A 15288-nucleotide genomic window follows, 5' to 3' on the forward strand; every position below is an offset into this window, starting at 1 on the left:
AGGATGGCACATCTGCACAGGTATGATGCATGAATCAGGGCGCAAACTAGCTGTGTTCTGATCTGTGCATTGGACCCGTGCAGATGTGCACTGCAGTGGTACACCTGTGTAAAAGAGGCCTTACGTTGGCGTTCAGATTTAAGAATACACTTACAAGGAAGGTTTTAGAGAAGGAGATAATCCTAACTTATGTATTTTGTACATATTACAGATCCATATTTGTAATATTAGGAACATAGAAATCACCAGTTTTATTTAGTATTTAGCCGTAGTTCATTTAGCTGTGTAAGGATGGCTTGAGATGTACTGTCCATGAGTTCTGGCTCTCTGCATCTGCTTGGTACCTAGAAAAAAAAAAAATCATGTTATACCACAAAAGACTACATAAATTGCTACTACAAATGTCTATAACAAATTAGTTTTACTCAAATAATATTAAATTGTGATTCTTCCTCTGTGTACCCCTTTTCTGTGTATATAGCTGTTTTTCTGGAGTTCAGCTTTAAATGTTTATCTCTACTATATGCAGAACCGTAAAATAGTTTTAAAGTGATGATAAATGCTATTTTCCCTAGTCATCTTCCAGGACAGCTTCAGATGAAAAATAGGCTCCTCCCAGGAAACACACACACCACCTTCTTTTCCTATAAGTCGTGTCGCATTTCCACAGATCACAAGAAAAAGTAATACCATCCTTTTGACAGAAACCCAAGCAACGCCAGAGAGGGTGACTACAACAAAATTGATGTAAGAAGATGCTTAATTGCGTACATCGAGCGCACGAAAACATGGAGACGCTCATCCAGTCTCCATCTTATTCCAAGGCCCAAGGAAGGGATACAATGCCTCCAAAGGCACCATCACAAAATGGATAAGAGAGGCCATCTCAGAGGGATACAAAACTGTGTCACTGGCACCTCCACCTGGCTTAAAAGCACATTCAACCAGGGCCACCACAGCTACCTGGGCAGAGAAGGCTGGGGCCTCCTCTAGACAGATCTGCAAGGCCGCAACATAGTCCAGCTTCAGCACCTTCGCTAGACACTAACGGTTGGACCTGATTGGCAACAAAGACCAGGCGTTTAGCAGAAAGGTCCTGCAAGCAACAGCCCCACCCTAATGTACGTATTCCTATTCCATCCTCTCACGTGAAACTGTCCGGGAAGATGACTAGGGAAAACGCAGTTGTTTACCTGTTAACTGTATTTCCAGGAATCATCCAGGACAGCGCAACTCCCTCCAGATTACTGTGTACTTATATGCTGGTGTTCCGTCATGCAATGAACTGGTGATATATTGTTTCTACTGCCATATTTATGCTGTATCCTAGGCCTTTGGTCATATTCCTGTATAGAGGGTCCCCTAGGGAGAGAGGCTACTCATAGGAAAAGAAGGTGGATTTGGTGTGTCCTGGGATCAGCCTCTCTCTCATGTGAAGCTGTCCTGGAAGATTCCTGGAAATACAGTTAACAGGTAAATAACTGCGTTTTTTTTTAATTAGAATAAAAAAAAAAAGATGTTCAACTTAACCACTCTGTACAATGGTATTGCACAGAGCGATTGCTTACCTCCTCTTCTGAAGTCCCTCGGCAGTGCTGTCCACTCCTCCTTTCCTCTGCCCCCCCCCCCCCATAAGCCTTGTGCTTTGAGGGGTCACCTATACAGGTGCATCCATAGACACACAGCACGGCTCGGCTTTTCCCCCCGATCCCTCCTCACAGGATTTGACTGACAGCTGCAGGAGCCTAGGGTTGCTAATGCTCTCAGTCTCCTGCTAGAAGGTGTAATGACATGTAAATGGATACTGAGGGTTATGAATTTTTCCTATATTTTTAAAAAAATTTATTTTGTTACAAACTTTAACAAGCCCCAGCATGTTCAGAAGCTATGCTCCATTGACTCTCCATGCCAACCTTGGATTTACCAAACTCAGACTGTAGGGAGGAGGAGTTGTTAAGCCAAGGGTTGTGGAAGATGTAGTTTCATGAGAACAAGCAGCACTACATCCTATCAGTAAGGAAACTACATTCCCCAGGGAGCTAGGTGGTTTAGAAGGATGAGTGGAAGAAAATTTAGTAGGAGGATCAGGGCACTTGGCACCAGACAGGGGAAGTAAGCAGACATCCAAGGAGAATGCTGAGTCCTCAGACACCCACCCACCAATTTTCTATCAACACAGAGTTTACCTAATCTGGTGTTGTTCATACAATAGAGAGGTGTGTCAGCGATAAGGGTGGAGGCCCACTATCAGAAGAAAGGGACTAAAGTCAGCCATAGACGGTTTGAATTTCAGCCGGTTCAGCAGGGACCAGCCGAGATTCAAAGCATCCATGGGCAGGCCTGTGGGATCTTACATGTAATTATTGCTAGCGGCTATTAAAGTCATTACCAGTAATCACTATGCTCTCCTGGTGGGGGCGGCTCCAGTGGTTGCAGGAGAGAAAATTGCTCCATCTATGGCCTAATGCCCAGCAATACGAATATCGAATGAATTAACGTGCGTGGTTTCTTTTGCATGCTAGTCTATCAAAAACAAATGGGTTACTAAAGTTATAAAAATTCTCATAAGACAGAATACAACTTTGGAAGTGATGTAATGTATTATGTTGTATTGTAGTGTATTCTTTCATTTCCAAGCATGTGTGGTGGTGGATTTTTTTAGTGCAAATACTATGCTAGTTACACGAAGAGCATTCGTTCTGTTATCTTACGAGAAATTTTCCCTTAGGATATTTTCATATGAATGATTGGCTCTCGAAAGCTGTGTACTAATAAATACATTACCGGATGGTTGTGTTATGTGTTTTTCCTCCTATTTTCTCATCATGTGTACCAGGCGTAAGTCTCAGAGGGCTGATCAAATCAGCAGGTGCAATGCACATCGTTAACACAACACTTGATAAAAACATTCATCATCAGTGCTGATGCAGTGGCTTTGTTTATTAACAAAGAGATAGGGTTGGCTTTGTTCACAAGCCACTGGTTACCATATTAGTGAATGATATGAGGTTCAGGTGACGTCCACTATGCTTATGTTTTAATATGTTTAAGTCACGGGTGTCAAACTAAAAGTCCCATGAGGCATTGCAAGATTAACAGTTACAAGCATGGCTTCGAAAAGGTAGAGGCATGATGGGACTTGTAGTTTTGAAACAGCTGAAGGGCCGCCAGTTTGACACCTCTGGTTTAAGTGAATATGTGTATTTTTTGTTTTTTAACTTTCTGTGCAACACGATGATATTCTTTGCAAAGAGAAATTTTACCATGTTCACTGGGGAAAGTTTCCTTATACTGTGCAACTTCCCATGTAAAGCGAACAGCCATTTTGCCTTTAGTAAATCAATCCCAGTGCTAACCACAATGGGTCATCCTGTGCTGGGATCAGCACTCTGCACAAACCCATGCCAAATTGCCTACATTGAAAATAATTGATTTGGAAATGAGAATGCTATAGTATCTCAAGTACTGCAGTTTTTTAATTGTATGTATATCTTTTGCATTTGTAGTAACTCAGTATAAATAATTTCACACGTTCTCACAGTTTTAGGTCTCTGGAGTCTCATCTCTCTGTGGGTGCTTGCTCTGGTTTCAGTTCTTGGAACATATTGGATGATATCCCATGCTTCTCGGTTGAACAGAGGTACAGAAGAAGTAACTAAAGTATTACAAATAACGTATTTACAATTGCATGTATGCAGTTTATTATGCTCAAGTATCAAATATAAATTACAAGTAAGTCTAAAATGAACCCCTTGTATCATTACAGGGACACCTCCTTTGAGAAACCTGAAGGAAGATGAGCAGGCAAATTGTATGTCAGGTAGGATGGGAACTTTGTTGTCTAATGCAGAGGCCATCATTGGTGTCAGTGGGAGGAATAGTGCCCCATCATTCTTGTCAGTGGGAGGAATAGTGCCCCATCATTCTAGTCAGTGGGAGGAATAGTGCCCCATCATTGGTGTCAGTGGGAGGAATAGTGCTCCATCATTGGCATCTGTGGAAGGACTAGCGCCCCATCATTGTTGTCAGTGGGTGGAACTCTAATAGGAAGGGGTGAAGCCTAAAGAGAATGGGGTGGAGTTTGTAGATGAAGGGGTGGATCTTAAACAGGAAGGGGTGGGACAAATTTAGATGCGGGGGTGCCTGATTTTTGTCTTGCCCAGGGCAGCACAAAACCAAAGTACACCACTGGTGGAAGCAGCTATTTGCAATTATAGCGAGAGGCACCGCTCTATATATCAGCAAGGGCCATCCTATATTAAAGAGTTAATAAAGGCATTCTCAAGCGACTGAGTTGATATTATTAAAACCTGTTAGTGTTCGTTTTTTTTTAAAGAACTCTCTTCTCATCAATCAATAGGCTCATATAGTGTTTGACTTAGAATTTAGACAATAACATTTCCATGATTGTGTGGTGCAAACTAAAGATCAGTAAGCAGACCTAGGTCTATAGCCCTTCTCCAACTGTCACTGTACTCCATATTTCCAATATTGTTCTTTTGCAGTTAAGAGTTCTTATTCCTAAAGTGTATGTCTGGCCAAAATGAAAAAAAAAAACACACTCAATACATCTCTGCAATATTTGCACATTTCCCCATGGTTTTTCTTACTGCAAATACAAAAAAAAATCACCAACTGATTCTGTCAAAAATGCAGTCAGGTTCTAACTTCCTATTTGAGCTGACAACCCCACCTCTGATGCACTGAAATTCCAAGTAGTGTTGTCAGCCAAGTTACAGAACACCTGCCTCATATGTTATGGTGATGAGGAGAGGGAAAGGTGTTCTGCAGTCAAGCAGAAGAGTAGTGGGCAGGGCTGACAACACTGCTTGGGATTTCAGAGCAGCAGGTGCACTATGTTATTGTTGCAAAAAGGAAGTGAGAAGCACACCGGATTTCTGGCAGGATAAAAATATATTTTTCTGCCCTTTCAGTGTTTTTTCATAGGATAAAAATTAGGGAAATATGCATGTATTAGACATTTGCTAAATATTTTTTTTCCTTCTACTATTGCTTTAAGTAATAATCACAGTAACAAACAGTAGACAAAATATACTCTTCTGACGTAAGATTTGTACCTGACATGCTGACTCACTATGAGAAAGATAATTTTGAAAGCATATGGCCAGTTTGAACGTGTGTACATTTGAAAGCCATAAATCCCTGTTTTTATTATTAAATTTGATTACTGTTCATTTACAGTGGTTGTGAGCCTCCGACATGAAATATGAACAAAGCACATATTTTTATAGTATTTACTTGCCTCACTCCAAAGCACTAAGTGCTCATTTCTCTCTGCTGTCTAGTTCTTCTTTTATCATCTTGAGTCACTTCTGACAAGTTTTCCTGACACCAAGAGGAAGAAAGGTGACAGTGGAAAGATCTCTAGCACACAGCCCATGATTAACAGCCTCAGCTCTGTTCCTGTGTGCTGTGTGAAGGGAGTGGTGTCCCTTCGCTCCAGTCAGCTCTTAGAGCTCTTATACAGTGTGTAACTGCAGTTTCTCTCCTCTGCTTTGTGAGTCTGAATAATCCTGTCATCTCTGAGTTATACAGATGGTTGCAGATAAACAGGTACAACTTGTGTAGGAGAATTTGTTTCTCCTGAGGCCAGTCACTTCAATGGGTATCGGTAAGGGTTTACAACTGATTTACCTTTCTCTCAGTTTGTGTGAGAAAATGTAGTATTGCTATGTTTTAAAAAAAACAGATTATATGGAATGTTTAAAAAATGTGTTCTTTCACAAGCCATATAAAGGCAGAATATATAGTTCTACACTGGATTTCAAATTCTGTTATTCATATTACCTGCTGAATAGCTTCTGATTTTGTGGGACTGGATAGAAGCTGATGTCTTTCTCATTCCTACAGAAAGATGAAAAACCATTAGGGAAAATCAAACTTTCGTTGCCTTTTCTGTATTAGCTGAACAATTGAAATAGCCATAATAAAATGCAGGTTTCAACAATTCGGCAGCCACAAAAATTCTAAAGCTGGCCATACATTTAAAGATAGAATTCTTGGGCTGACGGAAAGCTAACAGATTTCTCCATCCACGCTAAACAGCACAGATAGACGAGTCTTCAATGCCAGGCTACTGTATTCTGACAGAAGGCTCCAGCAGCTGTCAGAATACCTGAACAGTACCTACATCTCACTGGATGCAGGAGTTGTCTGGGCTCCTTCAACAAAGGTGATTGTTTAAATGATGGCTATGTATGGCAGCCTAAGGCCTAGATAACAGTTGTGGGGATGGTAAAAATGGGTGATTGAGTTGCAATTTTACCGCCCCCAAATTGTAAAGGCATCCATACAAGGGTGTAAACATGCCATGGCCATATTGCTTCACATTGACCCCCCGTCATGTTCAGCAGGCAGCAGCACCCTGAACTTAACTCATTCAAGTGTGTAGAGCTATGCCACAGCTGAGTGCAATGCACATGGTGCAGTGCAGGCTTTTTAGGGGTTAAGGAGGTGCCATAATGCCCCCTCACCACCTGTCAAACACCCTCTAAAAAGCAATCTACCGCAGACTGCCCTTCAGAGGGCAAAGCTAGTGTAAATGAGCCCATAAGCAGCAGTTAATTCAGTGTTTCCCGGAGGTGTCCTGAGGTCCCAGCAATAGTGTGTGTTTGGCAGGTAATGATACAGAGGTGCAGTAATTAGTGTCTCAGTAAATCCTTGTATCTATCATAATGATTATCTATGAGTCCTCATGCACACTGGATGTTTTTACAGCTGTTGTTTTTGGATTTTGGTGTTTTTTTCTACAGCCAGTAAACTCCCGAGCATGTTATCCTATGTATCCACGCACACACAGACTGTAATCAGTGTTTTTGGCTGGAAAAAAAACCCAGGACTAGTGGGTTTCTAGAGGAGTGTTTTAGCTGTAAAAATGCTCTAACGCTGAAAAACGAGGCAAAACGGCGTTTTAGATGTTTTTTTTTTAACCAAAAATGGTAAAAAATGCTGCTAAACGCAGCAAAACGCCACAAGCCACACTAATGTAAAAACGCTATAAAAAGCTGAAAAACTCATGTTTTTAACGTGACTTTACACAGCTAACGTTACCAGCGTTATCAAAATGTCCAGTGTGCATGAGGGCTGAGACCCCGGTCACATTGGGTGCGATTTGGCATGCGATTTGCATGCCATACGACTTGCAAATTGCATGGCAAATCGCACCCTATTCTCCGCAATTACAGCAGTCATTTCGGTGTGGTTATGACTTGGTTGGAGCCGCACCAATTCCTAAAGTATTACATGCACTACTTTTGGTGCGATTTGCATAGACATCTGTACCAGATGTCTTGCAAATCGCAGCTCAAATCGGCAATTCATCCAACTTTGAAATTGTGCGACTTCACTGTAAGTCACACGATTTCAAAGTCGTTACTGGTGTGACCGGAGTGTAAAACATGAACTCATAATGGGACTTAATGACAGGTTTGGAAAACACCGCACTAGTGTAGAATAAAACCAGCGAAGACATACTGGCCTAAAGTTACAGTTTGGGTTCCTATGCCAGGTAACAGAACCTTTCTTTCTTCTTCTAGGGTGCAGAAATTGCATCTCTGTTTACTCAAGGTATGCAATAGCTGAATGCCAACTTTTTTTGGATTTGGTATGGATAATGGTTACAATTTTTTTGTTTATGAAATTCCAGTTCTCCCCTTTGTTGCTGCTTAAAGCGGAGTTCCATTCACCCTGTCAAAAAATAAAAGTCAGCAGCTACAAAAACTGTAGCTGCTGACTTTAAAAAACAGCCACTTCCCTGTCCCTCAGTCCCTTGGTGTGTCCCCCACAGCACGTTTCACTGGCCATCCTGTATTCCAGGAGGCCGGCATCTTCAGTGTGGGCACCTGGCTGTGATAGCTTATGGCTTCACAGCCGGGTACCCACTGCACCAGTACGAGTAGCGCTGCGCTTCCTGAATGGACCCATAGTCTTCTGGGACCTGTCACGTGTCCCAAAAGACTACAGGGAGGGAGGACACCTTCCGTTTCCGATCACCTAGGCGATCGGAGCGGAAATGGCAACTTTGGGGGGGGGGAGCGGGGGAGCAGTCCTTAAAGCGGAACTTCTCCTTTTGGGAGGAGCTCCGCTTTAAAGTTTATTTCTCATTTAGGGTCCTTTCACACGGGCATTCCGTTTTTTTTCTTCAATTCAGTCCTGTTTATTCAAAGAAAAAACAGATGAGTTTACATCCGTTTTTTCATCTGTTTACATCCTTTTTTTGTTTTTTCACCCATTTTTCATCTGTTTACATCCATTTTTCATCCGTTTACATTGGTTTACATCCGTTTTTCATCCATTTAGATCTGTTTACATCTGTTTTTGATCCATTTACATCTGTTTTCATCCGTTTTGGTCCGTTTACATCTGTTGACATACATTTTTTGTCCGTTCCAAGTTTTTTTGCAGAAGAAACATAGGGTTTTCTTCCGTTCAAAAAAACGGATGTTAACGCTACGGACATTAACGGACGTAAAAATATGTTCATCCGTTTACATCCGCAAGTCCTTAGAAATACATGGGGGTCCGCTTTTCATCTGTAAACGGACAGATGAAAAACGTATATATAGAACACCCGTGCGAAAGGGGCTTTGCACTCAGCGGCCACTTTATTAGGTACACCTGTTCAATTGCTTGGTAACACAAATTGCTAAACAGCCAATCACATGGCAGCAACTCAATGCATTTAGGCATCTAGACATAGTGAAGACGATTTGCTGAAGTTCAAACTGAGCATCAGAATGGGGAAGAAAGGGGAATTGAGTGATTTTGAACATGGCATGGTTGTTGGTGCCAGACGGACTGGTCTGAGTATTTCAAAACTGCTGATCTACTGGGATTTTCACGCATAACCATCTCTAGGGTTTACAGAGAATAAAATAAAATATCCAGCGAGCGGCAGTTGTGGATGAAAATACCTTGTTGATGTCAGAGGTCAGAGGAGAATGGGCAGACTGGTTGCTGCGACATTCAGATGGTAGGGTCAGAATTTGATGTAAACAACATGAAAGCATGGAGCCATCCTGGCTTGTATCAATGGTCCAGGCTGGTGGTGATAGTGTAATGGTGTGGGGGATACTTTCTTGGCAATAACAAGGTGTACCTATTGAAGTGGCCGATGAGTGTACAGAATGGATCAAGAGGTGTAGAAATCCATCTGCTGCAGCAGAAGAAGTGAGATTCTGTGGTAGACATAGCTTACCTCTAGACTTCCTAGAGGTATAAGAAGCCAATGGACAATTCAGTTGTCCAGCTTGGACCCATGACATAAACATCTATTGAGGGTAGACGTTTGTTTTTAACATTCTCATGTTGCTCTTACCTACAGGCGTGTTTCTCAAAGAACTGGCCATTTCCATGTCATATACTTGGGTCTGCAGTTCGTCCACACGCTGGAAAGCTTCTAATTTTAGGGTTCTTTCCTGTGTGAGCTGTGATTTTATCTAGAATGTTAAGTCGAATATGATTAGTTATGGAAGCTCCAGGGCTTATGGATATATTATAAAGCAATCTGACATTCACCTAACATTCACTGCAGGTGAATCTTCTTGATGCATGGGGTTTTAAATTGCAGTTAGTGATTCACCACCAGTGAAGGCCACATTCAATGCTTTATAAATAGTTTTTGCCTTAGTTTCTAACATTGCGTCCTTTTAAACACTGGGTTATTGGTCCAATTTCTATCACAGACACTATCTGCATGTAAACTGGATGTGTTCTCTATGTTTGGAAGACGAGTGTAGTTTCTAACATAGAATTCCTTCTTAAGGGCCAGTTCACCCTACATGCGTTTCTTCTGCATCCAAAATGCACAGAAAGAAGGTTATATGGTTGTCAGTGTCATAGTTCACATCTGTGCTTGCAGTTATTATTATTATACAGTATTTATATAGCGCTAAAAGGTTCGCTCAGCGCAGTTCCGGTTGAAAATGCAGAATGCACCAAAAATGCACTGGAAAGCTTATGTCCCTATATAAATTGAAGAAAAAGAGAGGGGGAAAATAAACTGGAATGCATAAAAAATGCACCAGAACATGCCAAAAATGCATCAAAACCACACATGCAAAAATGCATCCAGAACGCATCTGTATGTAAACAACACAGATCCCTCTCCTGTCAGCGGGGATGTGCTGCTTTTTATCTCTCTGCTTTGCAGAGAGATAGAAAGCAGCCCCTCCCCTAGTAAAACAATTATTCACATTAATAACAAAGCAGTACTCAATTAATCCATTGATTGTCCCAGATGTTAACCTTATCCTGCCCAGTGTCATTAGTACAGTGTCAGTGCTTTTTATTACAACTGATCACTGTATTAGTGTCACTGGAGAAGTCAATAACAGTCAATTCAGCCCCAGTGTCAATTATCGTCAGAATGCCCACCGCAGTACCACTATAAGTCGCTGATTGCCCCCATTACTAGTATAAAAAAATAAAGAAATATAAAAATCCAGTATATATGCCACCATTTGTAGACACTATAATTTTCACGTAAACCAATTAATATACACTTACTTTTTTTTATTTATTTTTTTGTTGGATATGTTTTATAGCAAAAAGTCAAAAATATAGTTTTTTTTTCCAAAATTGTCGGTGTTTTTTTGTTTATAGCGAAAAAATAAAAGCCACAGAGGTGATCAAATACCACCGAAAGAAAGCTCTATTTGTAGAAAACAAATGTATTTGCAGCGTTGCATGCCGCTCAATTGTCAGTTAAAATAATGTATTGCAAAAAATGGTCTGTTCATGAAGGGGGTTAAATCTTCCAGTGGGCAAGTGGTTAACCTCATAACCAAAGTAATATCTGCATTTTTAGCACTGCTTTAGTTTAATTACAATAACTTTTAATAAACATAATATACATATGTGCAGTCTTTACCTGCTTTACTTCTTTTTTAACTTTACTTTGCTGAATCTGACTCATTTTAGAAGATCTGTCTGCTTCTTCAGTGAGTGAGCGCAACCTCTGTTCTTTATCCCCAATGTCCACTAGTAGTTTATCCATGCTGGCGGACATAATACTATCAAGCTGCTGTCTGTTCCTTGCCTCTTGAGAGTGTCTGTGCTCAGACTCATCCAGCAGTTGTTTCTGTAAAAAGATCATGTTTACACACAACACAGCCTGTCACTTTTTGCATTTTCTGACCCATGTAGCCCTATATACTGCGTAGTTCTTAGCATGCTTCTTTTAATGCGACATACAGTATTGTAGTGAATACACTGTGAATACATGTCAACTGCTGCTCTGCAATACTTTGTGTGTGTAAGAATACAATGGAAGGCGTCATGTGACTCCTCATCAGCTGCCACTGGAATGTGATTTTTTTTCGGCAACTGTCACATTGGGCTTCTTTTTCTAGCTAGCAACAGAATTCGGTTAGAAGTGTGGTTTAAAATGTCAAGGTAAAAAAACACACAGTATTTAGTACATTTTTGCATTACATGATCATGTCCCATGTTTTCTTGTTGCTTCACACAGTGGCTACATTTGTCCATTCCTCTATATGCATAGTCAATAGGTAGAGCTGCAAGCGATTTTAAATACAAAGCTTTGAAATCCTCAGGTAATAAATATATTTATACATATTACATATACATGTAATAAGGAATATATGTATATGGAATATACATATAAATGTAGTGAGGAATCCGCTTTACGGCATTGTACATGGAATATACAGTAGGTAAAAGCCTTGTAATTGAGCAGATGTTCATTAATCGAGCACATATAGGAAAGTCTCTAGACCTATTTCTGTTTTACCTACAGTATACTAGATCACAGGAAAAGCTGGTAATGTGAATAGTTTACCTGTCTGACCAGCTGTTGTTTTACTTTACTGACATCAGCTTGTGTCCTTGACAAAGCTATCCTTGCAATCATGAGCTCTTGACGTAGCAAGGCCACCTCTTGCTCCACTCTCAGCTTCAACTTCAAGCTTTCTTTTTTGTCCTGAACAGCTTCCTGTAATGGTAGGAGAGATCATACAGATAAAGGCAATTATTACATAGTGTTCTTCACTCTGATCACACAAGATCATAGAGGGGAGAAGTCTAATATCAAAGGGAAAAGTTTCAGATACATACCTAGCAGAGTCTTAAACAGGTAGAAAAAATGATAACAAAAGTAGAAAGTTGGTTATGGTAAGAATAACAAAATTAGAAACCCAATATTATAATATATGTTTTAAGGGAAAAATAACTTGGTCTAGAGCCAAGTTTCTCAACTAGGGTTCCTCCAGAGGTTAAATATAAAAAAATAGGGGAAAAGGGGAAACATTGGGGAGTCCACATAACATAGTAAAGTGATGAGGTGCCACCAGAATATCTGGGAGGGTGCTACCTAGTCAACTATTGAAAAAACAAAAGAAAAAAAGAAAATAGGCCAGACACCTAAACCTTAGTTTTCTTTTGGTTCCTCCAGAGGTTGCTAGGAGTTCCTTGAGCAATTTCTACCTCTCAAGTAAGTTCCCACTGACAGTAAGGGGGTAATTCAGGCCCAGTGATTACACGTATAAGGAGCACTCTTCCCACTGGCCATCACACTAATGTGTCATGAGTTGAAGATATAGTCTTTTTTAGCAGGGGTTCCCTGAGACGGGAAAATGTTATTTCAACGGTTTTGTGTTGAAAAAGCTGAGAAAGGCTGGTCTAGAGGGTTCCTAGCTGCACTTTGTCCTCTTCTCCTAAGTGTTTCTAAACTGTTCCCAGGTGACAATAAACGTCCTTTGGGCAGAAGTGAGTAAAATACTACAGATATAGTATTTCTAGACCCTCTAGCCAGAAAAGCTGTAGTCAGTTAAATAATGCCCTCTTCTTACATTCCATTAATAGCACTGGCCACATGCTTGATTGGTACACCATTGTTGTCAAGCTTAAGTGCTAGGTTTCGTTTAGGTTATTAATTATTTTAGCCCTGGATGGAGTTAAATCTTGACATGCTTTTATTTGTTTAATTACAGTCTGCTATCCACCATATTAAAAAACACAGCAAGCTTCCAGAAGGACTGAATATCCAAAATTCCACTTACTACATACCTTTTCAGCTTTTCCTAGCTTGTCCCGTAATTTTCCTTCTTTGGCTGTCATCTTCCATTTATTCAGAGCTTTGAGTTTGCAGATTAATGCTTGTAGTTGGTTGTTCTCATCTCGCAGTGACTGCAGCCTGTCGTGCTAATTAATGCATAAGCAAATGTTAAATATATCAGTTCCTGTACAAGCACTGGTACATATATTTCTGAATAAATCTGAATGACATACACATTTAATCCTACAGGTGGGGGATGGGTACACTGTATGCAGGTTACATCAACTGCATGGCGAGAAAAGTAAGATATTATATTATCAGAGTTCTTGTAGTATATGTTCTATTTAAAGTGGTTTCCACCTTTATTCTTAGAAGTCATGCATACTGACATACCCTACTTCAAAAATGCTACTAACTTTGTTTTCTAAGGAATGCTTTTTCAAAGAAAAAATTCCATTACATGAAACACACCTTGTGGAGGTCAACTTACCATTGATAATGTGCTTTTTAAAGTACTCTCATTTTTTAGTGAGCCATATTTTTTTCTCAAAAGAATCATGTTGTCCACACCTTCTTTTCGAACTTCACTGATGAGATCAGTCACTTGTTTGTTCATATTAATGTGAGAGCCGTCTATTTTAGACTGAAAAATAAGCACATTAGATTGTAATAGGAAGGCTGTGTGGCATTTTTCAAGATCATTGACCAAACTAGAAAGCACTATTACCACCGACGTTTACAATATCCACAGGTATAATGGTACTGTTGCTACATGAGACCTCCTCCCATGCTCATCTCTAGGACTTCTCCACAGCCACTCTCATCCTCTTGAACTCCATAAACCAATCTGTCTGGTTATTTCCTATTCTGCCCACTTTTAGGCAATCCCTGAAAACTTCTCTCTTCAAGCCTCAGTTCAATAAACTGTACTTTTTACTTTGTCCATCAACTCAACCTTTACAGTTATTACTTTTGTATCACTTGACACTCTATTTTAGATTGTAAGCTCTCACGAATAGAGCACTCTGAACTCTCTTGTATTGGATTGGATTGTAACTGTTCTGTCTCCCTTTATTTTGTAAAGGCAGACAGAAATTTGTTGGCCCTATATAAAACCATAATATTAATATGATTTTTGTATAGTGCCCCTCTACAAAGTAACATCAGTTTATAAACTGCTTAATAACATGGATACGTATGTACAAATGATCAAATCAAAAGCTTATTACAAGCAATGTAATGTGCAGGAATGTAAATAACTAAGTACAGTGCCTTGAAAAAGTATTCATACCCCTTGACATTTTCCACATTTTGTCATGTTACAGCTAAAAGCGTAAATGTATTTTATTGGGGTTTTATGTGATAGACCAACACAAAGTGACACATAATTGTAAAGTGGAGGGAAAATGATAAATGGTTTTCAAAATGTTTTACAAATAAATATCTGAAAAGTGTGGCGTGAATTTGTATTTAGCTCCCCTGAGTCAATACTTTGTAGAACCACCTTTCGCTGCAATTACAGCTGCAAGTCTTTTTGGGGATGTCTCTACCAGCTTTGCACATCTAGAGAGTGACATTTTTGCCCATTCTTCTTAACAAAATATCTCAAGATCTGTCAGATTGGATGGATAGCATCTGTGAACAGCAACTTTTAAGTCTTGCCACAGATTCTCAATTGCATTTAGGTCTGGACTTTGACTGGGCCATTCTAACACATGAATATGCTTTGATGTGAACCATTCCAATGTAGTTCTGGCTGTATGTTTAGGGTCGTTCTCCTGCTGGAAGGTGAACTTTCACCCCAGTCTCAAGTCTTTTGCAGACTCTAAAAGGTTAAGATTGCCCTGTATTTGGCTCCATCCATCTTCCCATCAACTCTGACCAGCTTCCTTGTCCCTGCTGAAGAAAAGCGTCCCCACAACATGATGCTGCCACCACCGTGTTTCATGGTGGGGATGGTATGTTCAGTGTAATGTGCAGTGCTAGTTTTCCGCCACACCCAGTGTTTTGTTTTAAGGCCAAAAAGTTAAATTTTGGTTTCATCTGACTAGACCACTTTCTTCCACATGTTTGCTGTGTCCCCCACATGGCTTCTTGCAAACTAAAAACAGGGATTCTTATGGCTTTCTTTCAACAATGGCTTTCTTCTTTCCACTCTTCCATAAAGGCCGGATTTGTAGAGTGCACGACTAATTGTCATCCTGTGGACAGATTCTGAGCTGTGGATCTCTTCAGCTTCTCCAGAGTTACCA

At 40.2% G+C, this 15288-nt stretch overlaps 1 protein-coding gene across 1 annotated transcript in view; it reads right to left on the minus strand.

Annotated features, from left to right (window-relative positions):
- Positions 1 to 162: 162 nt before the first annotated feature.
- Positions 163 to 15288, minus strand: part of LOC149470307 (uncharacterized) — a 133976-nt gene continuing 118850 nt past the window's right edge. The window contains exons 40-47 of the mRNA XM_089664762.1: positions 13527 to 13679; positions 13048 to 13182; positions 11822 to 11974; positions 10892 to 11101; positions 9338 to 9458; positions 5809 to 5865; positions 3540 to 3655; positions 163 to 344 (exon numbers count right to left, since the gene is read on the minus strand). Coding sequence (XP_089520888.1) covers positions 252 to 344; positions 3540 to 3655; positions 5809 to 5865; positions 9338 to 9458; positions 10892 to 11101; positions 11822 to 11974; positions 13048 to 13182; positions 13527 to 13679 — 1038 coding nt within the window. The 3' untranslated portion in view covers positions 163 to 251. The remainder of the gene's footprint in view (positions 345 to 3539; positions 3656 to 5808; positions 5866 to 9337; positions 9459 to 10891; positions 11102 to 11821; positions 11975 to 13047; positions 13183 to 13526; positions 13680 to 15288) is intronic.

This window comes from Staurois parvus, unplaced genomic scaffold (assembly GCF_062004578.1).
Source record: "Staurois parvus isolate SC_StPar_1 unplaced genomic scaffold, SC_StPar_1.0 ptg000048l, whole genome shotgun sequence".
Taxonomy (NCBI): Eukaryota; Metazoa; Chordata; class Amphibia; order Anura; family Ranidae; genus Staurois; species Staurois parvus.